Raw genomic sequence first — 27,049 nt, forward strand, 5'->3', positions numbered from 1 at the left:
CACGTGGCGCCATAAAGTTTCAGGACATCCAAGTAACATAAGTCCCAAACATCCATTCTCCCAAAACATGAGTCCGGTTCAGTGGCCTCGGGATCGCTGCTTTTTGGAGATGCTGCATCCGTAACCTGACCTCATAGAGAAGCCAAAGTTAAATGGATGCATGGATCACATCCTGATGGCTTCTAGCTTCCTCGTTGCCTTTTCAATGTTTCAAATTAAAGTGCACGTTCTACAACTTTTAAGCTTCAATCCTGAATGTGAAATCTAAGCCTTGATTGTGAAAAGCAGAAACAAAAACTGAAAGTTAATTGATGTGCATGTGTGTGTGTTCTTGTTCAGAATAACTTCCCAGCCAGCAACAAGCCTCGTCTCGGTGACCTCAAGTCAACGGTGGATCTCCTCACCAGCATCACCTTCTTCAGGATGAAGGTAGAGCCACTGACCCAAGTCTGGTTCAGATGTCTGACTCCGAGTCCAGACCCGAGGAACTGACTCTCTCCTTCGCGGTGTGCTGTCGCGCAGGTGTTGGAGCTGCCGAGCCCTCCCCGAGCGGCCAACGTGGTGCGGGACTGCGTCAAGGCGTGCCTGAACTCCACCTACGAGTACATCTTCAACAACTGTCAGGAGCTCTTCAACCGGCAGTTCCAGCCCGCCGTCCAACCAGTGAGTCTCTGCGCATGTTAGATTAGCGCATGAAGGGAAATATGATGCTAAATCGCAGATAGGCGTTTATTTTCCCTAAAACTTTGAATGAAACAGCACAGGTGACGTTTGGAGGACTGAGGCTAGTGCGTAAATAGTGGAATCCCTAAACTGTGTCACCTCGTCTTTCTTTGGTTTTGTGGGTTTCGGTCGTCCGTGGCGCCGAGGTCGGACGCCGCATCACGAAAGTGGCCCGATGCTTCTGAACCTCAGCTAGAGTTGTGAGCTTCACTCGTGTGTTTTTAAAGCTGAAATTCTGGTCTCCGTGTGTCACATTAAAGGAGCAGTGATGCAGGACGGCGCCACGTGCTTTCAGGCCAGCCGAGGCTCATTCATTCCTGTAGCACAATCCAACAAGGAGACTCAAAGTGCTTTACAGAGACAAGAAAATATGGAGCTAGAACAGTCTCATAATTGACAAATGCACAGGACAAGTTTTACAAATGCACAGACGGATTTGCAAATACACACACCGTTTTACACGTGCACAGAACAATTCACACGTGCGTAGGACAAGATACACAAATGTATTTTTGATGCACACACAAATATAACCTGATTAACAAAATTTTTTTTGTCTGTGAGCTGCGCTGGATTTGTGTGTGAGTTTTGAGACTCTGCTGACGTGACTCGATCCACAAATACTTTTTTTTTAACACGGAAGGATCTGCAACCAATCAGATGTCTTCCTTTGTTCCAGCCAATCATAAGAGCGCACCCCACGTGTTGGTTTTGTCGGCAGGACTAAGAGCTCTCTGACAAACCATCTCCGATCGTGCTGTTTTCTTTACCGGGATCACAAGAAAATCAGAACAGTGATCTCCTCTCCATCCTGTTTATTTATCTTTTATCTCCTGTTGCTGTTTATTTATCTTTACTCCACCAACTCGAAATATTAATCACTTTTCTAAGCGAACTGCGCTAACGCAGCTCAAACAGCAGGTGTATCCGCCCCTTTAATCTGATTGGTTTACGAGTAAATCGTGTTTTATCCACTGCTCTGCGTCCCCCACGTGGGGTGCGCTCTTATGATGGTCTGTGCATTTGTAAAACTTGTCCTGTGCATTTGTCAATTATGAGACTGTTCTAGCTCCATAAGAAAACATCACATAGATAACATTTACAAAAGAAAGAAATAGGAACAATAGATGAAAATCAAATGAAATAAGTAGTTAAAATGTGATCTAAACTCTAAGCTCAAGTGCAAATTTGGAGCTTTATCCAGATGACCTGAGGGGTCTGGAAGGTGCATACTGGGTCAGGAGGTCCCTGATGTGTTCTGATCCTGGACCAGCATCAGAACTTTAAAGTCTATCCTCTGATGGACAGACAGGCAGAGTAAAGACCTCAGAGCTGGACTAATGTGGTCAACTTTTCTGGTCTTAGTGAGGACTCGAGCAGCAGAGTTCTGGATGAGCTGCAGTTGTCTAACTTTTAAGGTGGACTGTAAAGATGCTGTTACAATAATCAAGCTACTAAAGATGAATGCTGGACTAGTTTCTCCAGGTCCTGCTGAGACATCAGATCTTTGAACCTTGATATATTCTTAAGGTGTTTTTCCAGATTTAGGTCTGAGTCCATCACTACACCCAGATTTCTGGCCTGGTTGGTGGTTTTTAGGTGTATAGATTGAAGCTCTGTGGTGACCTGTAATTGTCTATCTTCGGCTCCAAAGACAATTACCTCAGTTCTTTTTATTTTTTTGCTGGAGGAAGTTGTTTTTTTAAATCTCCTCAATGCATTTACGAAGAGCCGGTCCCCTGGTGACACTGTAATATATATCTGGAGTCATCTGCATAGCTATGGTTGTTTATTTTGTTCTTTATAATCTGTGTCAGTGGGAGCATGTCGTTTTTACAAGCATTTGGAACATGTTTAAGTGTTAAAAAAGCATATTAAATTTAGATGTTTCGATTACATTTAAAGGAATATTTGACCCCTTCGAGGAGGTTTTGTTTAGTTCTTGCGGTTTCCCGACCCTTCTATCGTCAAAAAACGCCCAAAGTGACTTTGGATTCCTGACGCAGTCGCATCTCGCGATAAACTGTGCAACGATTGGGGATGAAAGCAGGTTTCTATTCTTTGTTGGTTTTGGAAGTCAGCGCCCTCTCCAAGAGAAGCACTTTCAACGAGAAAGAGCATCTTCTCACATCGTGTCGTGACACAGCACGATTGTCCGCCTCACGTAATGTGTTCAAATCTGTCATTACAACTCCAAACAACAAGCTGTACTACCAAAGACGGAGAAAGTGAGAAGTGAGCAGCTGATTCTGTCCAGTTGAAGTTAGTTACAGATTGGAAATTCAACAGATTTCAGGAATTAAAAAAAAATAAATAAATAAGAATAATATGAAGTTGAAGAAACCCTAAAATTACAAATAAAGAGGTGAGTTATATCCACCTCTTTTAGAACATCTTTCATCCTAAATCACTGGTTACATGTTTTGGAAGTTGTTAAAAATATGTCCCCTTTGTCTTTTGAGGTAAAATAAGTTGGCTCTTATTTGGGGTCAACTCCCGCTGATCGAACTGCTGTACAAACCATACCAATAATCAACCATCCCTACAACTGTCAATTAATACAACTACAGTCGTAATAAAACAACAATCTGAGTAAGATTGAGATTATCTGAAGAATAGACGCAGAGATGCTCAACAGGGTATGTTTTTATATTAATGTTGTCTCAGTCCAGGACAGGAAACGTCTTCTAGAGGTTTTACTGAACTTAAACACGTTCACAGCTACATCTCATTTTCTCTTCCATTCTCGCAGCCTGCGCCAGAGAAGAAGAAAAAGAAAAAGAAGAAGGAAAAAGCAGAGGGCGAGACAGCAGGAGAAGAAGATGAAGAGGAAGAAGAGGAGGAAGAGGAGGAAGAAGAAGAAGAGAATAAAGAGGAGAGCCAGCCTGAGGAGCAAGGCCCGAGCATCCAGAACCTGGACTTTTGGCCCAAACTCATCACCCTCATTGTGTCGATCATAGAAGAAGACAAGAACTCGTACACGGCCATCATCAACCAGTCAGTGCTGACTTCTGCTGTAGCATTTACCGTTTTTCACTTCCGTTACGTGTTTGGTTTCAGTTACTCTGTGTTCGAAAGCCGCTCGCTGCTGCAGAACCACTTCTGACCACGCGAGGGGGAAAAAGATCTGCTGTGTTGATGAGTTACGACAGAGCACTAAAGGCCCGTTTTGTTGTGTTTTACACAGACTGTATAAAAAGAAGTGGACAACACAACTCTGTGATGTCACCCACTGATCTTCTGAAAGTGGAAAGCCTCTTTTTCCGCCTCACTGCAGAGCACAACATTAACAGGAACTGAGTCCGCACAAGCCCAGTTAATTAAGAAGGGACAAACGAGAAGGCCGGGACACGCGGCCTTTAGCTCAGTCACCGTAGGTTAGCTGTTTTAGCTTGGTCAGCTCCACTTATGCAAACCTGTGATGCCAACTGCAGTCCGTCCAAACATCCTAATTCCTGTTATTGCTACCGTATTAATAAAGAAAATGAGTCAATGGCAGACCTGAAAGGAGGACTAGCAGATCTCCACTGGGACCGGCGGCCATTCAGTTAGCCTGGAACCGCCCACCCGCGAGTACCTGAGCCTACCTATTTTTGCTGTAAAGTTCGGTGTTTAATATACATGGAGATCACCAAACTCCTACACGTCCTGATTTTCTGCCCTCATGTGGCTAGAAGTGGTATTGCAACTCGGAGTGGTTTGGGATTGATTACTGACGTAATGTTGAATTTACTTTGAATCCAAACGGCTAACTGAGGAGAAACATTTTTTATTGGATGTAGCAGAAAGAAAATCCTGTCATTTATCCATATTTCTGTTTCTTTAGTTGCGTAGCTGCTGTAAATGCTTGAAGTTAATGACATATTATTGTTTTTCCTGCCTGACGTCTCGCTCTCTCCCAGGTTCCCTCAGGAACTGGACGTAGGTAAAGTCAGCGCGGAGGTCATGTGGTCGCTCTTTGCTCAGGACATGAAGTACGCTCTGGAGGGTGAGTCTCCTGCGTGAGCCGTGGGTGCTGGTCTACGCGTCATTTCGGCTTTGCCGTCTTCTCGTCCTCATTGAAACTGTCTTCTCCGCGCCCCATCAACCCTCTTTCGTCTTTTCTTCTCTTTGCCGTCATCTCCTCCAGTTTTGGACAAAATTGAGCATTACCGCCTGAAGAACGGTGAGGGTGCACAGACGACCAAACGTAGAGGTTGACAGCGTAGTCAGAAGGATCAGTAGTTGGATAGTTGTTGTTGGATAGTCTTGTTGATGCTGGATCTTAGCATTCTCAGTCTTCGGTACTTCCAGCTCTCCAAGTGTTTCTATCACATCTTTGTTTTTATCATTTCTAAAACCGTCTTTCTGTATGAAACCTTCTCTTCCATCATGTCTGAACTCTGTCACCATCTCAGCTCCAGCCACATTTCGCATCCGCAGAGTTGATTTCTATGCTGGTAAGACTGTGTGTGTGTTTATGTGTCATGGGTGTGTATGTTTATTTTACTATACTATACATTACATACATATGTATGTATAACTAAATATATATATATATATATATATATATATATATATATATATATATATATATATATATATATATATATATATGTGTGTGTGTATATGTACACAGGTTCTCTGAATAGGGCTTCTGAGGCCTCTTTGCCTTGTGCCTTGTTGTAAATGGGCAGAAAGAACAGACCAGGGAAACCGTCTTGAAAGCGTAGCTCATCTGACGTTGCTGATGCGAAACATAGGATGCTAATAATTATTACTTTACATTCAAATCTGATCAAATCTGTCCAAATATCCTCATCCCAAGTGTCGCTACAGAAACAGTAACCAACATAAGTGTTGGTAGAGCTGAACTGAGGACTGGCAGGATGGGACCTGCGGTCACGTGACCTGCATGCTACATGTATGTTATAGCTGCAGGTGCCAGTAGACGTCCACTTGGAAATATCCTGGAATCATCCACCATGGTTCCACTATGACCTGGAAGGATGCTGAAGTGATCCGCCATAGGTTCCGGCCCCTTTAGCCGACCCATGGAGCTGCATGGCTCTTGGTTTCTCAAGTGCGAAGCATTAAGTGGCTACAGTGACGACAGCTCGCCACCGGCTGTGCCAGCCGCCAGTCACAATACCACAAATCCTGTTGTAACTAAAACTGTTGCTTTCCCTAAATTTCACCTGATTTGGTACAAAAAATGTCTCCCACATACATTTGTCGTGGATGTGAAATCGAGCTGAGGAGAACAAAACTGTTTTCAAGCAGACTATTAAAGGAGCTTGAGGTTCCTTTTAAGAAATGAGACTCTCTAGCGCCACCCTTCACCACGACGGCCGTTGGGGGTACTGCAGCCAACAGTGAAGCCAGCACGGGAGAACGGGGAGAACGCACATGCAGCGTCATGTGACGTCACATCCACAGCCCAGCGCGGGAAATTCGGGACCGAATTGCAGCACATTTTGCAGCACACAGCCTGTTCAAGGCAAAGGAGAGATACACTAGAGGGCTCATTCTTTTGGGTTTGGAACGCTTCATCTGACATTATTACTGGAAAACTTAAAATGTATACGGATTTTTTTCATAAATCTTACCACAATCCGGCCTCAAGCTCCTTTAATGTTTATTTCTGCTGTAAAGTTGGACATTTGAACGGGGAGGTCGATGGAGACGAGCTCAGGGTTGGAGCCCCTAGTGGCCACTTGAGGAGCTGCAGATTTCCTACTTCCTGGAGTGCTTCAACCTGTCCTGTGACAGATGGGAGGACTCCACCCCTGAGACCCAGAACGTGATGAAACACTAAACAAAAACGTGTAAAATTATTAGTGGAAATGAACCGAAATAGAGTTACTCTTAAAACGTGAATGAAGCAGCTGACTTGTCTTTGGGAGGATGCCTCCATTGACATGACGTACAGATGATACAGACGTTGTTAAAGCCGGCTCTGTCACGTCATCAGTGCAGACAAACAAACGTGAACCTGCATTAGTGTGATAATACTTCAGATCTTCTTTGAGGAGGATTTTTAACTTTCCGGCTCGTGTGCTGCTGCTTTTCTCTTTCGTTTTTTTCAGAGCACGAGAAGAATAAACTCTGTAAGACGGCTGATTACATGAACCTGCACTTCAAGGTCAAGTGGCTCTACAACGAGTACGTGGACGAGCTGCCCTCCTTTGCAGACGCCGTGCCTGAATACGCCACGTAAGAAACTCTGTTCCTGTCTCCCATTATGTCCTGCCTCCCTTCTCCTCCAGACAGGCAGGAGCTCTTCTGTATTGATCTTTTGTCTCCCTCTCCGTGACATTTTGCCCGGTGTTGCATAGTCAGGGTGGAAACCTCATCCGTCAACCGTCATCCTCAGCTCCAGCCGCACACTCAGAGCCTTCGTGTTTGGGTTTGGATGGTGGAAATATTCAAAACATGTTGCATGTTGTTGTGAAATGAAACCGCCACCCAGTCATAGCCACTTATAAAGATGAGGCTTCCACACACAGACATTGATTTTAAAAGTCAAAAAACAAGGTTTAGTTTGGGTTTTGTCACCTACTTGAGGGATTTTTAGCAGTGAAAATCCAGGCCTCCCTTTGTTGTGCAGCCAAGCTGAACTGCACGGGTCCGGTGGTGGTGTCACGATCGGCGGGTTTTACTCTCCAGCATCCCTCTGACATATTTCACGGATCTTCTTTATTAGCTATGTTCAGGACAGGTTTGGGGGATCCGGTTTGAGATTGACTCCACGTACCTTTAGCATCGTCTCTCAGTGTCTACCCGCTCGCTCTCATCCTTTACTGGCCTGGTTTGGATACGCAAATGGGGAATATGGAGTCTCCCTTCGCTCGTGAGTTCTGGGTTCTCCAGTTTCCTCCTGTGGTCCATCAGGGTGATTGTAAATGATCCGCAGGAGTGAGCGCGTGTGGTTGGTCATCTATAGGAAGTCCTGCGACGGAGTCCCCGCCTTTCAGCTGGCACAGAGGCGGCTGGCGGTTCCTGTTCAGGTTTCTGAGGACTCAGAAATCGGGACCCGCTAACCTTAGGCTGCAGGTTGAACCACAGGTGGATCAACAGGAAAACAGGGTTTGAAAGCAGAAGCGCTACGTCGCAGGCGAGGACGAGCACGAGAAGTCGTCCACCTTTCTGGTTGTTGGTCCCCAGCCATGTGGCTGAACGTGCACGGAGCGTGCATGGTACAAAAGACATGTGTGGAACCAACAGAATAAGACATGCTGCACGAATGTGTGTGAATGAGGAACTGCAAAGTAAAAAAGGCTTTTTATTAATGCAGTTTAACTTCAGACTGAGATAAAAAACAAGCTGATGAAAAAGACTGAACAAATAACAATAACCAAACTGGAGAATTCACGGACAAAAATATAAAGACATTTTATGAAATCTGCTAGTGCACAAACTCATAAATTCAATATTTCTTCTACTAACATGTTTATAACTGGTGCCTCCTCTCCACCGTCCCTGATCTCCATTCAAGCAGGCCGTTTAATGCAGATTCTCTCGTGTTGATCCGCCACTCAGGACAAGTTTGGAAAGTGTGTTTTGTCTCGTCATCGTTGCAGATGGTTCCTGCAGTTTGTCCTCGCCTGGCTGGCTGAGAACGAGGAGGTTTCCATGGAGTTCATGAACGGCGCCCTGGAGAGAGACAAGAGGGAAGGGGTGAGTCAACGAAACAGGAAAGTGGGAAAGAGAGTAAACTAATGGAGGAGAAAACTTCTAATCTGCTCTGCGGATAAACACACTGAGACAGTCTGATTAACTTGCAGGTCCAGGTTTATGCGAAGGATCTTTTAACGAGCAAAATGTCTCTCTTTCATGCTTGAAATTTGGCTCACACGTGTATCTCACCAAGTCTCCCAGATCTGTCCCCTCCATCGTTACTGGCTGCACCTTAAACATCTTTTATTGTTGCTGTGATATTTGACAAGTTGTTGTAATCACCTTATCAAAGACATGACTTACCTGTGTTTGCAGCAGTGATGCTTTTTATATCGTAATGAAATATACAGTAAGTAGAATCGGTGAATTTTCCTTCAGGGGAGCAACAGCTTAATTAAGGTAATAACAGCTGGAATAAAAATGATGTCGTGGTAGTTTGTTGGCGTCTGATCACAGGATGCATGTGGAGACATTTCCAGGCACTCAGAGATATTAGCTGCTTATGAGATCATCCTAAATGCCGGTAGGTGTAAACAAGATCTTACAGAGCCAAAACAGCAAAAAAAAAAAAACTCAAGGTTTGCTTTTTTAAATAAACATGACTGTAGGAGGACAGGAATCACACTGAGGCTCTAACCTTGTTGTTGCCATGACAACGCCAAGGTGACTTAAGGGGGGATACAAACCAATACTAGAATACACCTCCAAGGACATCGTGGACTCCAAGCTTATAGGTGTTGGAGAGGTGAAGGGAAATCTGTAATATTACGCAAGGAATTACTGTTTATTTCTGTAATCTAAAGAACCGTGAGAGGTTGTACCTGCAGACTTAACTTTTGCTTGCATCTAATGCTAAAATCTGCAGGATGGATGTATTTATCTTTATATGGACTGTTTCACTCTGCATTTGCAGTATATTTTCTCCTTATTTACTTTCTGCGGTCACTGCAAGACAGAGCTAATTAATAAATTCAACGTAGCCTTGGTTCGCTATGAGTAGCAATGATGTTCAAGGTTCTTATTTTATGTTCTTTTAAATTCTAGAAATTCTTGAAAACGCGTTAGTTGCCATCTGAGCTGTACTGTCTTCAAGAACCCAAAGCCTCTGAAGTCTCCCGAGTCATACGTGTCAGAAATGAATGAACAAGTACACACTGAAAACGCATTTGAACTTCGTCTCAAGCTGCAGATATTTAAAGAGAAACTGCAATGAACTGAAAAATGCAACAAAATTCATCCACAATGATGGCACAAACTAAAATAACAAAATAAAATATGATTCCTGATAAAGTTTGATCAATAAACTCTTGAATCTTGGAGTTCACACACACTGTTCCTTCCTTGTGTTTGGTAAATAATGTAGTAGTAAAATGTGTCATTAGTTCATTTTAAGACTCAATAAGAACCTAATGATTTTTTTTATGTCCTGATATTTATTATATATATTTGTTCACGTCTCTGTTGATCTGTGGATACATCTGTCAAATACAAAGGGGATCAATGAAGACTTTATGGTTCTTTGATAGCATGGATCTTTATTGGGCGTCATGTTGAATCCCATAAGTTAGAGGAGTTCTGCCCTCCGGCCACCACTGAAGGTAAACAAGGGAAGGATATACTGTGCGTGCAGAAGAAAATACTCAGCTCTTACAGGGTTTCCTGATTACCGATATAAAGACACATATTCCTAAAGTTCCTTGCCAGAAGCAGATGATGCTAAAAACACGCCACTGAAACCCGCCGGCCGTTTTCAGATGAACGCCGAGGAGAACAGCGCACGTCCGAGGTGAACATGGAAACATTTACCGAGCTGTCCTCTTCCATTCGCAGTTCCAGCAGACGTCGGAGCACGCTCTGTTCTCCTGCTCGGTGGTGGACATCTTCACTCAGCTCAACCAGAGCTTTGAGATCATCAAGAAACTGGACTGTCCCGACCCCGCGGTGGTGGCCCACTACCACAGACGCTTTGCCAAGGTGAGTTTAGAAACGTGGAAAGCATTCACATCTTTAACTTTATATTTGTTAGGAAATATAAGCATATTCTGTTTCTCTTATACATCTAATTAGCAAATAGAAAATATCTCTCTTCATAGAGACTGTTGCTAGGTCACCAAGTTTATCTGATTCTGAGACAATCATTTATATTTTAATCAGAACAGGTTTAGTTGTGTTGTGATTTTACTAGCAGACCACCGTGACCGTTGTGGGTTGGTCTGGAAAGGTCTAAAGACGACACTTAGCTAAGAGTTGGCAAATGTCCCTAGATGAAGTGGTCATGTCTGATGTCACCACTGAAACGATATTTGAATCAGGAGATCCTGCTGCAAAGGTTTGCAGAGCCGCAGCAAATCATTTCAAGAATCTTCAGGTTTGGAAATCTGCTGTGACCTTCAGTTGATCAGCTTCCAGGTCTGGTCGGGCCGCCTCGCCCAGCTCACCTGTGTGGATGCCAAAGCATTTCCAGTTAAACTGAGATGAAGCTGTTCCAGCTTGTCCTGGGTCCTCCCCTGGGTCTCTGCCCTCGGGTCGTGCCCAGGAAGCCTCACCAGGGAGCCGTCCATGGGGCATCCCAACAGGATGCCTGAGCCACCTCGTCTGGTTCTTCTCAGCAGGTCCAGTCTGAGCTCCTCCTGGATGACTGAGCTTCTCATCTCCAGACTCCAGAGGAACCTCAATTCTGAGGTCACCGAACCAGACCCCCTACGCTCGTCGGCTGCACCGCGAAATTCTGTCCACAAAAGTAATAAACAGCATCAGTGCAGTCTTGGTGAAGTCCCACCCTCACTGGAAACAAATCTTGACTTAAAACTGGAAATGTGGACCAGGTCCTGAGACCAGAACCTGTACAGGAACTTCTCCACCTCAAGGACTTTTATAATATATAAGGCAGTGTAGAGCCGGTCCACCGCTCCACAGCCAGAACGAAAACCACATTGCTCCTCTTGAGTCTGAGAGTCGACTATCCGTTGGACTTTCTTCTCCAGGACCCCTGAATAGACCTTACGGGGGGGGGGGTCCCCCTGTAATGGAGCACACCCTCCTGTCCCCCCTTCGTGTCCACTCAGACTGAGTGTCCCCCGCCTCCCCCGGGACGTGGGGGAAGCTCTGCCGGAAATGGGAGTCCAAGCTCTTTCTGACAGAGGACTCCTCCACACGTTCCCAGCAGACCCTCACAATATGTTTGGGCCTACCGGGTCTGACCAGCATCCTCCCCCAAAACCAGAACCAACTCCCCACCAGGTGATCGGTTGACCACTCTGATGGCGGAAAAAGAGGCTTCAAAAGCAGTCTTCAGAAAACCTGTTGGTCCATGATGAAAGCTGGCTGTTTTGACACCACAGACAGTAATGAAGCGGTCAATAGGAATAACATGTCCTGAATTATGTATATATGTATGTGGTTATATTTCATCTTATCTGATGGGGTATGTGAATGTCTCCTCAATACAGTTGTTATGGATGTGAAATTTAACAGTTTTTGTTGTATCTTTGGATTCATTTTAGAAAACTGGAGTCGTTAAAGTCATATTTGGTGTAGACCAGGGGTCAGCAACCCGCGGCTCTAGAGCCGCATGCGGCTCTTTAGCGCCGCCCTAGTGGCTCCTGGAGCTTTTTCAAAAATGTTTGACCTTTTTTTCTTCTTTTTTTCTATTTTTTCTCTTTTTTTCCTTTTTTTCTTTTTTCTCCTTCTTTTTTCTTTTTTTTATCATTTTCTTCCTTTTTCCTTTTTTAATCTCGACATTTCGACTTTTTCCTCAACATTTCAACTTTTTTCTCAACTTTTTGACTTTTTTCTTGAAATTTTGACTTTTTTCTCGACATTTCGCCTTTCGCCATTTGCATTGCATTCATTCTAAGGCTTATACAAGACATATTAGCATATAGCTCCAGACATATTTTTTTTGGTGTGTTTTTGGTCCAATACGGCTCTTTTAACATTTTGGGTTGCCCGACCCCTGGTGTACACAGATTACCTCAAGCCTTAATGAAATACACAAATACACAAAAAACTTTTTTCACCTACACGAGCCTTCGTAGGAAACAGTCACATTCATAGTTTCCTGCATGAGATATTTGTTTACATGATTTGAAGGGATTTGGTGCTTTGAGCTCAGCAACAAACAGCAGCCTCTTCTATCATGTTTGAGCGAAGGCCGGCGTCGCTTCGGGCGACCCTTAATAACATTACAGGTCAAAGAAACACTATGAATACTTGATTTTGGAGGGAACTTTCATAACTCTTCCGTCGGCGACGTTGCAGAGATGAGTCTGTTTTTACCTGAAGTCCCTCCCCGGTGCAGATCGTGACTCACGTCCAGACCGACGAGCACACAGTGAATCATTCGTACCTCCTAGATGCAGACTTCTAAGTTCCAGGTATCTGTTAAAATTAAATACACAGCGGGCTGCGCGCGCTGCGGATGTCCGTCTGAATTTTGCTTCAAATCTGATTTAAGGCAACTGCTTTTAGGCATTGCCATTAAATCTAACCAGGCTCTAAGGCTCGATCGATGAGGGACTCATTAAATAAAGACTGGCTAATGTAAGCCATCACTCTGAGCTCTCCATGTCTCTCTCCCTCCGCTTCTGAATGCCTTTTCTTTTTTTTCTTTTCTTTTTTTGCCACTCCACTCACGTAAATTTCCTCCCTGCCTTGGCATCAGTTCATTTTTCTTCCACTTCTCCACCACCTTGCCGTGTCGTTTGGCCTGTAAGTTTTCACGCGGCGCTCCATCCCTCTCTGCCTGGACTTTCTAAAATTTCTCCTCTCCGATTTTTTTGTTTTTGTTTTGTTTTTGTCAGCTTCCTCAACCTCATCCTCATCCTCATCCTCATCCTCGTCCTCATCCTCACCCGGGCAGCGAAAGTTGTTTTTCCGTCTTGGCGGTGAATGCAAAACGAAGCGGCGCGGGAGAATAAAGGCAGAGATGGAGTCGCGCGGCCGCAGACGGCTGTCGGGCCGAATGTTTAATGAATGAGAATCTTGCTGACTCCACAGAAAGCAGAGAAATCTCTCACGCCGAGTGAAAAATGCTGAGCGCACGCAAGAGTTACCATCGCAACTGATAAATTAACTTGTGATTTATTTAAAAGTACCCTGCAGTGTTTTCATGGAAACATGACATTCATTGAAATGTTTATTCTGTCTTTTTATTTATTTATTTTTAAGCTTTTCTGCCAGAAACCAGCAGCAGAGATAGATGTTTATTTCTGCTGTAAAGTTGGATGCTGACTCACTTCTAGAGTCCGCTCCTGGTGGGCCGTTGGGGAGCTGCAGGTTCCACCACTTCCTGGATCATTTCAGTTTAGTGAACCCCTCGTTGAATAAAAACAATAACGGACTCAACTAACACCACTAACACTTTTTTAGACGTTATATCGCAGGCTTAATGTAGAGTTTGATTTATTTTTATGTTTTCTGCACAAAAGAAAACCAACTCATAGGTCATCAGACATCCGTATCAACGCCTCCGGACCCCGGGGTACTGCAGTACTGCTATCCTACATTTGGATCAGTGGGGACTTGAGTTGAGCAGGAATTACTTCTGTGAGCAGTAAAAGCAAAAAGTATGCGAAGATGAAACTCTCATAGTTTAATTTGACTCTGACGATGCGACTTGAAACTGGATATGTGACTGGTCTCAAGCGGCGGATGCTCTCGTCTTTAGTCGCCAGGAGTTGGTGTGTGACACATTTGTTATCTCGTTTCCACAGACCATCACCAAAGTGCTGCTGCAGTACTGCACGGTGCTGGCCAAGAGCTTCCCGTCCTACTGTGAGAAGGAGAAGATAGTGAGTACTTCACCTCATTCCCTTCAGCTCTGGGGAGACCAAATACTCAGACTCTCTGTAGCCCGGCATCTTCTGAGTCTTAGCTTCCTCATCTTCTCTCTTTTCCGTTGTCTTACTGAGCTTATTCTTCTGCTCCATTTCTTTATAGATTCCCTTCCCTTTTGCTGATTTAACGCCCTTATTTTAATCGCCTGTGGCTCACGTGCACCTGTGCTCATGTCCTGCCTCTTCTTTCCAGCCCTGCGTCCTGATGAACAACGTCCAGCAGATGAGGGTCCTGTTGGAGAAGATGTTTGAGTCGATGGGAGCCAAACAGGTGACGTGTAACAACTCAGGCGTGGATGTGTTTTCCTAGCGTCTGCCAGAGCGAGCGGAGAGGTTGTAGTTCCAGCGCATCGATCCGTTGATGATGCTTTAATCACACGTATTTGTTTTTATTCCTTTACAAATACGTTGCAGACGTTTCTGTGAATAACAAACGACGGTAGAGCGAGCAGCTTGAGATGATTACGGCAAGAAAGTCAGACTGAAGTTCTGTTAGAACGGTTCCCTGGTCTTCGTTTGGGTCACACCAGTGTCCTCCAGGTGTGACCAGAGTTTGGTCTGTGTTGTTTGTAGCGGGTCAGCTTGGTTCCTGGCGGGAGTCGAACCCCGTCAGAGCTGCACTTCGTCAATTTTCATGGGCAGGAGTTAGTTTTTGGTGGTTATAGGATTTCATCCTAACTTTTTGCAGATGATGTGTTCCAGCTATTGATCTGGATTTTTAGTTGGGTTCATTTATTTTTGTTTCACATCATTTTTTATTGCATTTACATATCAGATACATGTGTTGGTATTCCTGCTGGACATTGCTGCCTGACACACCTCCTCCAGTGCCTTTGAACAGGTGTGCTGTGACCCCTCACTGAACACCTCTGTGGGCCTAAACGGGTCATCAGCTGGGGACCACCATTCATTAACGTTTCGCTCCTTTAACCCCAGTATGTCTCATGGTGGCGGAGCGATGGCAGGGATCTCTCCCTGCCACCCCCTGCTGATGCCCTAGGTCTTAGTCCCCCAGCTCGTCTGCTTCCTGATTCCTGATTTTATTATTTTCAGCCTATTTTGTGGGTATTTATTGGTATTTTTTACGTCACGTGTAAAGTGAGCAGTTACAGACCGCAGTTTCAGGCGGCTAAAAGGAGTTTCCTAGTCTATAGGGTTGATGGACCCCTCCCTTTCTCTTTGAGTAGGTCGACATCAGTCCTGAGAGACATGGATGGATGGATGGATGGATGGATGGATGGATGGATGGATGGATGGATGCATGCATAGATGGATGGATGAATGGATGGATGGATGGATGGATGAATGGATGGATGGATGGATGGATGGATGGATGGATGGATGGATGGATGGATGGATGGATGGATGGATGGATGGATGGATGGATGGATGGATGGATGGATGGATGGATGGTAGATTTGTATTCATTCACTGGTAAAAGAGAGAGAAACAAAGTATGAATCAGTTCACCAACACTTGTATGATATTGATCCTTCATCGATCGAAATCTTGAAGACGGAAATGTCGAGAATATCAAAATGAGTAGCTGTAATTTGTTTGAGACTGAAGGTTAAATGTTCAGCTTGAGCTAAAAACAGACAGCGAGAACATTTGATTGTTATCTAACGTGGATGACTGTCTCTCTGTCTGCAGTTAACTGCCGAGGAGGAGCGGGTATGTCTGAGGATCTTTTTCCTCTCACCGACTTAAGTACTAAAATAAAAACCCAGCCTGAACCTCGTAACTCCTCTTCAGACCTTTTCCCACCCAGTAGCGTCGTGGTCTGTGTAGGCTGAACCTCATTGACCCACAGTCAGGAGCCACTTAATCCTCCTCTCCCTCCTCTCTCCTCTCCCCGAGCTCCCATTCTGGTTTTCTGTTCAAACCTGATGTTTTTTTTATCTCCGCTGCTGCTTCTTTCTAAAAGCTTGAGAATGAGGAGGAGCCGGAGGAGGGCGATGAGGAGGTAGGTCTGTTCGTTTCAACGTGAATCACATGTTCAGGTTTTATCGTCCCTCGGGGGAACTTTGGTTCACAGCGGCGGCGCTAACCACAGCGTGTAAAAACCCACATGAGCTACCGAACAGAGATATAAGTGATGGCGGATTAAACTAAAAGTGCTATGATTATGGAATAAAGGTAAATCTGAACCCAAGTGCACTTGGCCCTCGGTATGTCAGCGTCCGACCAGACGCTTGCCACCGGCTGAGACGGCCCCCACCGTCCTCGGTTTTCTTGCAGAGGTTTTTTTTACAGGAGAAGCGGCAAAAGGTTAAAATAGACCCGATAAAAGATACACTTTTATGTTAACTTAGGTCCTTAGCTCTCCACGTTCATGCTGTCTTTGTTTCCCTCTGACTCGTTGAATGTCTGGAGGTTCTTAAGCATCTTCTGATTGGTTGAATTTCTGTAAGGATTGACTCATAAATGTTTGCAAATCCTGTTGAGCTCCTACCCAACTACGTTTACTCACGTTTTCAGCAGTGACAAAAATCCAGCCGTAAACATTCAAGCTAAAATCTAATCCACTGGAGGAACCCCAGTGCTAAAGTTCACATGCCGACGTGTCGGGATTCCCTCAGAAACCCATCTAACGCTTTAATGAGCCATCAAATGTTTGATCGTCGTGTTCAAATACCCTTTTCTTTCAAGACATTATGGAAATGAAAAACATTTCGAACCAAGAAAGAGACGAATAAGGGCCAGTCCCAATCCCCCCCTAGCCCTACTTTTCAGCACTACCCCTAAATTTTGCACGTTCCCGTGAGGGTAGTGGTGTCCCAATTCCTCTTTGCATGTGTGTATGAATCTACCCCTTCACAGCTAGGGATTTCAGATGCTGACTTCGCGATCGAGGGCCAGAAAAAATTCCCAGAATGCTTTACGTCATCATTTGCAGACTGAATCAAACAAAAAAACATGGTGGACATCAATATTTTGAGTTAGTTTCTGCATAAAAATGTGTTTTGATTACATTTCTAGTGAGAAATATATATTTTACTTTCATAATATTCACTCAGTGAATGTACATAATCACTCGCTTGGTCGTTGTTGCGAAGTCTTTTCAGATCTCGCCAGAATAAAGGCTGATTTATGGTTCTGCGTTACACCAACGGAGAGCCGCGCCTCACTGATTACCCTAAGCCGTAGGCTCTGCGTCGATTTAACGCGGAACCATAAATCAGCTCCCGACCCGGCGGCTCTTCTCATCCCGAAAACATCGGAGCAAATTTCTTAACAGGCGTTGTTTGGATAAACTGAGCCCAGGTTGGGGATCTTAACGATTACTTTTACGCCTGAAAAAATATTAAAACTTAATAAAGTGGCATATTAACAGCTCTACAGCTGAAATTAAAACAGCTTTTAGCTCTCGGCTTCCTGATATGGGGGGCGTATGTGCAAACGTAACTACGCAGTTGCTTACGTACCCGAACGTAAACCACGCAGTGACGTAGCAAGTGGTGTCCCAATCCCTAGGGAAGATGACAAGGGCCCTTGGTAGTGGGTGAGGGCTAGTGGTAGAAAGTAGGGGGTGTATTGGGATTGACCCTAACTCCTTCCTTGGCCATTTTAACGTGGAGATTGAGTCACTTTTGGAGATGCCCCCTGGCGGTCAGTAGAGGAACTGCCACATTTATTTTGTGTGGGCTGGCATGCTGTCGTTTGGTTACTTCCCCTTTTACTGGCCGATGATGTCATGACCCATAGCTGGAGGCCACTGACCAATCAGAACCATCTTTGATCCTCCTACGTAGCTGAAGTCCTGGAGCAAAGTCTTGCACCGTGGAGATATCAAGACTTTGACATGCCGGGTTCATTCTCCGCAGAAACACAGCAACGACTTATTCCTCTTTTCTTTTCTTTTTTTACCTTTTGAGGACATCTAATTCTCATAAGGTCACCAATGTAAGACAAAATAATTTATCGTTAAGACTTTAGCTGAGTCCGATAACACGGAAAAGTGTGCCGTGTCTCTTTAAACCATAAATTAAAACCTCCCAGGTTAGCAGCACAGATAATAGATAAGAAGGGATGTATACCTGAAAGGCCTGAGCTTGAAAGAACAACCTTGTCTAAAACATCTCAGTACTATGCTTTAGTACTTCCCAGTACCCAAGCTTGAGAAACTCAGACTCTGTGTTTGACATTGTCTTTATTCTTTTGTTTCCTTGTCTTTTACTCGTGTGCTCTCCACCAGCCCATGTCTGACAATGAAGGGCAGGATGCCATGGTGGGTAGAGTCCATCAGCCAAAACAACCACATAAAATAGGGAAAAATCCTAGTTTTGCTCACTGACCTTGTTCTTATCTTTATTTTTTAAACCCTCTTTCGTTTCTGTGTTTGGTTTCGTCCTCCATCGTCTCCAGTCAGAGGACTCCAAGGTGAGAAGGGCCCTCCCTCAGCTGCACACGTCTTTTCGTCATTTCTGTTGGTTTCCTTACATATCCATCCATCTTTGATTCATTTATTTGTCTAATTTCATCCTTATTATCTTCTTCCAACTGCAGTCTGGCTGCTCAGACTCGGAGGGATCTGAGGTAAGAGAGGAAAAGAAGTCATGTCCTCCACATCTAAACATTTTTGTAGAATAGTGACTTCCGGTTGTCTCCATAACACTGATACGTTTGCATAATCATCATTTATTTATTTATTTGAAATGAAGAAAAAGTTAGACCTACTAAGTTACAGTTGACTTGCTGGGACTGCGTTCATGCCACTAATTATTCAACGAGTTAATTCTCTAATAAAAGCGTTAGATGACCAGAAAAGAAAAAGTTGCTATTTTATTGTTTTAACAATGAATCGTTATCAAAATGTTGTTTTAGTGAAACAACTTTTAAGGTTTTGGTTTTCAAAAGTTAGCAGATGGTTAGGAGATACTCGCTGAATGCGACAAAAAGTATGCTGGGTAAGAAATCACTTACCCTACCTTTAATTTATCATAAAAAGTCACCTGATCTTCATCTGAGCCACCATGAAACACCATCAAAGTGTGTTTACGCTTATACAGATGTAACTTCTTTGGACAGACTTAAAACTAACATGCTGGAAGCATGTATCGTTATCAATCACAGTAGAAACGGATCTGGGAAACATTTCAGAGCCCGGGAAGCGTTGCTCGTCTCGTTTTTGGACTTTGTGGGAACCTTGTCATCAGAAACTGTCAAAGATCAGAGAACGAAGACATAATTAGATCATTGTTTTATACGTACTGTACATGATGCATCGGCAGCGCACTTGAAATCCCCGCCTGCCTCTCCTTAAATTCACCTCACGAATCCTTTCATGCACCTGATGCCAGAAAGTGAGGCTGTAAAGATATCTCAATAATATTCAAACGTGGTTGTTTATATGTTACCCTTCACACTGCGCAAATCAAGATCAGGAAGAGAAATTATTAAATGTGAGATCTTTTGATTCTCGCATCGTCTTGTGACTTTCTGGAAGATGTTGAATTTCAAAGCGTCCCCCTGAGATTAGACATCTCCCCTGGCTTGGTGGCGGTCCTTTACTGATAAACCTGTCCTGCTCCTTCCTGTCCTCTCCTCTCTCACCCGTCCTGCCCAAACTGCTCCTGCTGTCCGTTTTTAGGTTGACAACAAGGAGAAGGAGAGCAAGGTTGGTGTGGAGGCTCTGTGGCCGTTGGTTGGTGTGTTTGAGTGTGTCGTGATGTGTTTGTGTGTCCCAGTTTGGTTGGATCATCGGCACTGAAATGATGAATCTAAATAGAAACTTAATTCCCTCCGTACTCACTCCCACTTTCTAAAGCTTATTGGGTTTTTTTTGTTTATTTATTTATAAAATGTTTTTATTGGGGGAATATAAAGTTTCACACATTCAATATCTTGTATTCCCTCCATTTCTGATAGTTTTTTGAATTTTAGATTTTTGTGTATTTTTACTCCACAGTTCATGGATGGATGGATGGAGGGATGGAGGGATGGATGGATGGAGGGAGGGATGGATGGATGGATGGATGAAAGAAAATTTGGATGGATGGTTGGAAGGATGGATGTTGGAAGGAAGGGTGGAAGGAAAGATGGATAGTGGATGAAAATTTGGATGGATGGAAGGAAGAATAGATGGATGGATGGGTGGATGGAAGGATGGATAGAAGGAAGGATGAATGGATGGACAAGGGGATTTGTGGATCATTTATGGATGGATGGATGGATGGATGCATAGATGGATGGATGGACAGATGAATGGATGCATAAATGGATGGATGGACAGATGAATGGATGGGTGAGTGGGTCGGTAGAAGGATAATATGTGATCAGTTTTCACAGGTTTATTAGTTTTGGTCCTTTAATGTTTCTCATCTTCTGGATTGATGATAAACATGTGAATCTTCAGCTTCAGTCCTTAAATAAACTCTTATGTTTACATACTCTCTAAATTATCTACGGACTTTATATATCTGAGTTTAATTCGATCAAAGATGCAGCTCGTCAGAGAAAGCCGTCAGAAGTTGAGAAACACTTGATTGTGGAGAAACCCGACCTGTAGATGACAGGAGCTGTTGTAGTTTCTGAAGGCAGATCTTTGCCATGTGTCCTCCTGCAGGGCGACTCCTCAGCTTACGATGACAGTGAGGAGGAGCAGGAGAAGGTTTGCTCTCTCTACGTGACGTCGCTCCCTCCATCACTGTCATCACTAACCTTTCTTCTCCTCCTCACGGACATCTCCCAGCTGACTATAATCCCCATGTGTTTCATGAAACCTCTGTCCTCCCTCCCCGTGTACCTGTGTGTGATTACAGGTGTATGTTCTCCCATCATCACACCTTTTATGTGCTTTCTGTTGTTTTTTTCCATCTTAAATGTATTTTACTTTGTTCCTTTTTTGTTCAAAAGCTGGACAAGGAAAAGGTGAGCACTGCAGGCCAGGCAGCCTTTGACTTTTGGTTTTATGTCTTTTTATCTGCGTGACACTTAAATCGTTTGTCTTCTTCTTTCCTGTTTTGGCGTTGATCCAGTCGGAGTCTAAGAAGGAAAAGGTGCGTCTGGAACGATGTAATTCCTCAAACATACCGCTTAAAGCTGCAAGTGCAGACAGATTGAGATGCTCCCGGTACTGCAGAGAAGGACCCGGGTCGCAGACCCTCTCCGGGTCTCGTTCCGAGCTGGTACCAAACTTGGAACCGGTTTTCTTGCTGTTAGATCGCACCAGTTCAGATTCAGGAGGACTTGTCCTACACTGGGCCCAGAACCTTACTGGGCTCGAGTAAATTCACCCACTGATGTTCAGGGATCCCACCAGAACAGCAGGAAGTGCTGGTTGCTGCAGACAGCTGACCACCACCCTGAGTCCGGGTCCTAGAGGGCCACTGCTCAGCTCCGACAGAGCTGATTCAGATTCTGATGTGCTGCTGATGATCCACACGCTTGAATCAGGTGTGTCGGAGCATCTTGAAACGTGCAGGACCGAGACCTTGGAAGACCTGCTGTGGGAACGCTGGCCCTCCGATGAGGGCTGGGAACAGGGGGGTTCAAAACTAAAGGCTGAATTATGCTTCTGCGTCAAAATGGCGCCGTGCCTACGGCGTGTGGTTTGGGTCGATGCAGAACACACGCCGTCACCTGCGGCGTCACTGACGTGCACCTCCCGAAAATTGTAACTACGCGTCGAGGAGACGCAGACCACACGCAGACCGAGAGGGCTGTGATTGGTTCGTTTGAAAGCGTAGCATTTCTGGTTTCCGGTTTGAAACAGTAGTGAACTTTCAGGGCTCTTTTCTTCGTTTATATGTGATTTTTTTTGTTTTGGTTTGTTGCACAATAGTTGTCCTTATCTCTTTGATTTACTGTGACCGGAAAAAGTCGGATAAACCATTCAGAAAAAGATCGCTAACTAGCGGTCGCGGGGGGTACTGCACCGCGACCAAATGAAGAGACGGAGAAGTCAGAAGGGTTCAGCACGGCGTCACGGCTGCGGCGTGTGCTCTGCGTTGGTGTGACGCAGAACCATAATTCAGCCTTAAGTCTGCAGGTCCGGAGCAGGATGGTCACTCGAGCGGTGACGGCTCCCAGCGGAGCCCTGCTGGTCCTGGTTCCGGTTCCAGCAGCACTCGTTATGGGTGTTGTTTCATTGGCAACAATTAACACGTTTAATTAAAATGGATGTACGGTAATATTAGTTAGCGCCATGGGCTAGCATAAGCTAAGCAAGCCAAGCTGAAACCAAACCCAGATGGGCAGCGCAGGGACAAGGAGGCTTGAAAAGCGCTCTCCGGTAAACCTGTGGGTGACATCACAGGGCGTTTGTCCCGTTCTTCTTACACAGTCCAGTGTTGGTGTGTGTAGATGCTACATAGATGCTAAGTCTGTCCCCAATGTGTGTCCTTGCAGGCTGAAAAGAAAGACAAAGAGAAGCAGGTTGGTGTCTTTGTGATCCCTTTAACTCTTCTCGGATACACAACTTTTGCTTTAAACATGTTTAGAGTAGGTTTCTCTGTGGAGGATTTAGTTGTTTTTTTTGAGCAGGTGATTGTTTTTTTTTTTTAAAATATTTTTCTAAAATGTTTCTCTCTGTGTCCTTGCAAAAGGAGGAGGATAAGAGCAAAGAGGTGGGTGTCTCATTTGTGATCAGAGTCCCGCAGCTCCAACCACGCCTTGGCAGCTCTGCTGACGGCGGTTGGCTCGTCTTTTAGATGCAAATTAAACTCTTTTACTGTGTAACAGACTACAGGAAGGATGGATGGATGGATGTTGGAAGTAAGGAAGGAAAGAAGGAAAGAAGGAATGATGGATGGATGGATGGATTGATGGATGGATGGATGGATGGATGGATGGATGGATGGATGGATGGATGGATGGATGGGTCAGTAGAAGGATAATATTTGATCAGTTTTCACAGGTTTATTAGTTTTGGTCCTTTAATGTTTCTCATCTTCTGGATTGATGATAAACATGTGAATCTTCAGCTTCAGTCCTTAAATAAACTCTTATGTTTAATTCGATCAAAGATGCAAGCATGTTACAGACATCTGCAGATGTCTGCAGATGTTTTCACATGTTTTCTTTGTAATGGTGGGTTGTGATGTGGCGCTGCGTTCAACAACAGAGTAATAACAGAACAATTGTAGTATTTTCTTTTTGCAAATGACTTGAAAACGTTTGTTTCTGCATATTTCCACTGATCCTGTCAGAAGTTCAGGCGTTTCTCTCTATTATTCTCATCTCCCACGTGATTTCACCATCACAAGAGACAGAAAGCACATTTTTGAGCAATGTTGTTGAATGTAGAAAACAAATGGCAAAAGGATATAAAAAAAGTGGTTTTGAAGGCAGTTGTCTGATGTTTAATTTATCAGTTTGTGTTTGTATTCTCTGCAGTCAAAAGAGGAAGTAAACAAGGTTGGTTTGTCAGTGTCACCCCCCTCTTCCCTCTGTAGACGTATCTTCCTCCTTGTAACTCCATCACCTGAGTTCAGACCGTTCCCCGTAGACGTCCTGCATCCCGATGTGCAGCAGTTACGCTTCGGCTGGTAGTTAAATGAGAAAAAGCAGAATAAACATGGCTGTCCTGAAGGTTTTTAGGGCCCGTCATAAAAGTAAAAGCCTTCATTCAGTGTTTTTGTTAATGTTTTGTCTTTATTCAGTCTTTGGTTTGTGCACACCTAATTGTCCTCCTTCGAAGCGTCGCACGGTAGTGCTGCAAAGCTGCATGGGTAGAAATAGTTTAAGAGGAAGCAACCATCCCTTCAGTATCAGATCAGTCTCTGTGAGACGATGAGATGATGAGGGTGCAGCGGGGGGTGGGGGGCGGTGGTCGGGGAACATCACAGACGACAGAAACATTTGATCCAAATGAACTGGAGGGGGGAAAAAAAAGAAGCTTTCATTAAAATTCCCTCGATCCGCCGCCCCAGCAGACTTTATCTGTTCTGTGTGATGATGTGCAGACGTCTGTCTGTGCAGCTTTGCTTTAGTCTTTAGTAATATTCTCGTTATTGGATGATGCTCGTTTGTCTTCTGTGTCTTTTCTCATTTTTCCTCTCCATCTCTCCGGGAAGACCGAAGCCACCGCTGCCGTCTCAAAGAAGGTACAGTTGGGCGGCTGAGAGACATGAGAGAGTTGGTCAAATGAGTTTTAACCTCAAAGGACGCTTCTGGTATCAGACTGAGATTTGGTGTGTGTTTGTGTGAAATGAGAGTGTGTACATCAAGTTTGGTGTTTCAACCTTTAGGATGTGCAATCATAGAAACTATTTGTCTGCTCATTTATGATGTGCTTTGTATTTAACTTGTTATAAATGTAATGAGTGGTTTAATTAGTTGGCAAAGTGCTTCACAATAACAGCTGCATGTAGATAAATGCACAGATGTACTGCTACGTCAGCATTTCATCAAAGTTCCTAAAAAGGTTCCGAAGTCCTAAAAAAAAGGTGCATTCCTGTGATGTAATATGTGAGACCTCCTGGGTAATGTTTTCTAAGCACATACAAGATGTTTGAAAAGATTTTCTGTAGATTTATTTCTGTTCTTGGCTAAAAACAAATGTTTTTTGTGGTCTCACTACTACCACCACTAAGTAGTAAAGGTTAAAGTAAAGGTTTCTTTCTGGGAGCACGAGCTCAGAGGTATACTTGGGGGGCTTTACCGTTGAGAGGTTTGAACGTTAAAACAAGTACTTTTAAATTGTTCCTAAAACTGACGGGAAGCCATTGAAGTTTTATTGTTGGGATGTAACTGTAAGGAGCAAAAATAATAGTCTCGGTTTTACTTGAGTTTACTATTAGACTGTCTTTGGCTAACCAGGACTTGATGATGGTGAGATGAAAGTGGTTATTTGGTTAAAAAGAGCAAAAAATCTGGATATCATCAGCATAAAGATGACAGGAAATGCTGCTAAACCTTGCAAATTCAATTAGCAACAGGCAGCATGTACAAAGTAAACAAGATGGGTCCAAGCACAGATACCTGGGGAACACCATAGGACAGAGGAGCTTTTGTTGGAAAGCCAACTGACTAACTGTTTGTTGGCATTTTTGGTTGAAAATTGGGAAATGACGACACCACCATGGGGAAGGAGTGGTCTCTGTCCATGAAAGTAATGAACAGAATCAATGACAAGCAGTGGAGAGTTTCTAGGTGCAGCGAAGGAGCGGAGGGAGTCTGGTTTGTTGGCCTCAGATTGGGTTTCTGCTTTTTGATGACACAGTTCTGTTGGCTTCATAAGGCAGAGACCTTCAACTCTCGGTCTCAAAATTCTTGGTGTATATTTGGGAGCTGAAGTGTATGAGAAACAAAATAGGCGTGGTATGATTGATAATGGTGTGCTACATTGTCTAAATGGGAATGTTTGCTGCCCCCGTTATCTTACAGAGGACAGGTCCTGACCCTGATTTTTACTGCTCCTAAAGAAGTGATTGACAAAATACTGTTTTAAATTTCTTTTTCTGGTCTGGAAAACACTTAAAGGGGACATATTATGGCATTTAATGTATATTTTAAACAGGCCTTTAATGTCTTAAAAACAATCTAAAGCTTGTTTTTTCTACATAAATCAGAAATTCAGTCTCTGGGCCATGTTTTTATTTTTTCCGCTTCTAAAGCCTTTTTCTGTGGCTCATTTTCAGGGCGGGGGGGGCTATGATAATGAGGCTCTGCGCTGATTGGCTGCTTGAATGACGTGTAGCAGGGGAGGAGACAAAGCGTTGCTCCGGGCAGAAGAGCAGCGGCTGCGTAGCAAAGCGTGTCCCCGGTTCTGCGTTAAATCGACACGTACCCTACGCCGTAGGCTCTGCGTTGGTGTAACGCGGAACCATAAATCAGCCTTTAGTCACCTCGTCTTCAAACAGGAAGATTGAATTTAATTCTAAACAGTTACACCACGGTTATTTACTCCGATTCCTCATCATTTCACTTCTTATGTTACAAGACAAATGAATTATGTTAACTGTAAAGAAATCACAACACTGAATTTTCACAAATGGCAACTTTATTGTTAAAATATATAAATAAAATGTATGCACTATTGCTGGCTCAAGGAAGGGAGCGTCTTCTGAATGTGAACAGCTCCAGGTGCTTGAAAGATCTGAAACCACAGAAGAAAAATGTATTACGGTACTAATAGAGCCCCGAGCCCGGGGCTCCTCGACGGTCCGGTCCGTGAGCAGCCACCGCAGCTCCGTATGCGGCGCCGGGGCTCCGAAGCTAAGCTAAATACTTAGCCCATGCAAAGATCATACAAATAACATTAAAAAAAAAAAGGAACTTACCGCTGACTCGTGTGCAGTTGCCGAGTCCGTGCTGTGGGAACTGATCCTTTTATGAGGGTAAATGTCGATGCAAAATCTCATTTCTACTCTCCCTCGCTGTGGAAACAGCCAGCGCTTCAGAACAATGGAGGAGCTCGAGCTGACGGAGAGAGCTGGTTGTGGGCGTGGTTTGAGCAGCGGAGGCCGAACCTCTGCGCCTCGGGTGACGTCACCCTAGGCGCAGATTTTAATCGGCTCAAAAAAATCACGTGACACTGGGGGATTCTGTAAGGCGGGGGTCACAGACCTTGCAGAAATTCATGGGATTTTGTCTCCCCTGTGCTGGCAGGGTGAGGGGAGACCACTTTATATATGTTAAAACAAGAAAAAACGTGTTTTTCATAATATGTCCCCTTTAAGTAGGCGCATCAGCTCTTTTTCTTTCAGTAGCTGAGGGAGGTCAGACTTCTTCAAGGATTACAGCCTTCAGACGTGAGCTGCAGACAGTTCAGAGGCTTCTTTACCACCGTGGAGTTTGTGTGGTTGAGAAACTGTCTGGTGTTTGTTGGCTGTGTGGATGAGAAGGCGTGAGAAGTATTTACGTGCTGTAGAGAGTGTGTTATT

General features: G+C 44.2%; 1 protein-coding gene across 2 annotated transcripts in view; it reads left to right on the plus strand.

Annotated features, from left to right (window-relative positions):
* The window catches only part of LOC133451550 (protein unc-13 homolog B-like), a 76,545-nt gene that overhangs the window by 37,289 nt on the left and 12,207 nt on the right, over positions 1-27,049 (plus strand). The window contains exons 11-34 of one of the 2 annotated variants that reach the window (XM_061730691.1): positions 340-429; positions 523-663; positions 3,476-3,720; positions 4,626-4,711; positions 4,853-4,888; positions 5,121-5,162; positions 6,792-6,918; positions 8,286-8,382; positions 10,213-10,356; positions 14,097-14,174; positions 14,413-14,490; positions 15,873-15,893; positions 16,147-16,185; positions 18,418-18,450; positions 18,588-18,602; positions 18,729-18,758; positions 19,813-19,839; positions 20,788-20,832; positions 21,078-21,092; positions 21,200-21,220; positions 22,572-22,598; positions 22,769-22,789; positions 23,559-23,579; positions 24,239-24,268. In XM_061730691.1, the coding sequence (XP_061586675.1) occupies positions 340-429; positions 523-663; positions 3,476-3,720; positions 4,626-4,711; positions 4,853-4,888; positions 5,121-5,162; positions 6,792-6,918; positions 8,286-8,382; positions 10,213-10,356; positions 14,097-14,174; positions 14,413-14,490; positions 15,873-15,893; positions 16,147-16,185; positions 18,418-18,450; positions 18,588-18,602; positions 18,729-18,758; positions 19,813-19,839; positions 20,788-20,832; positions 21,078-21,092; positions 21,200-21,220; positions 22,572-22,598; positions 22,769-22,789; positions 23,559-23,579; positions 24,239-24,268 (1,509 nt within the window). The remainder of the gene's footprint in view (positions 1-339; positions 430-522; positions 664-3,475; positions 3,721-4,625; positions 4,712-4,852; positions 4,889-5,120; positions 5,163-6,791; positions 6,919-8,285; positions 8,383-10,212; positions 10,357-14,096; positions 14,175-14,412; positions 14,491-15,872; positions 15,894-16,146; positions 16,186-18,417; positions 18,451-18,587; positions 18,603-18,728; positions 18,759-19,812; positions 19,840-20,787; positions 20,833-21,077; positions 21,093-21,199; positions 21,221-22,571; positions 22,599-22,768; positions 22,790-23,558; positions 23,580-24,238; positions 24,269-27,049) is intronic. The other variant, XM_061730692.1, reaches the window with a different exon arrangement.

The sequence above is a fragment of the Cololabis saira genome, chromosome 9 (assembly GCF_033807715.1).
Source record: "Cololabis saira isolate AMF1-May2022 chromosome 9, fColSai1.1, whole genome shotgun sequence".
Classification (NCBI taxonomy): Eukaryota; Metazoa; Chordata; class Actinopteri; order Beloniformes; family Belonidae; genus Cololabis; species Cololabis saira.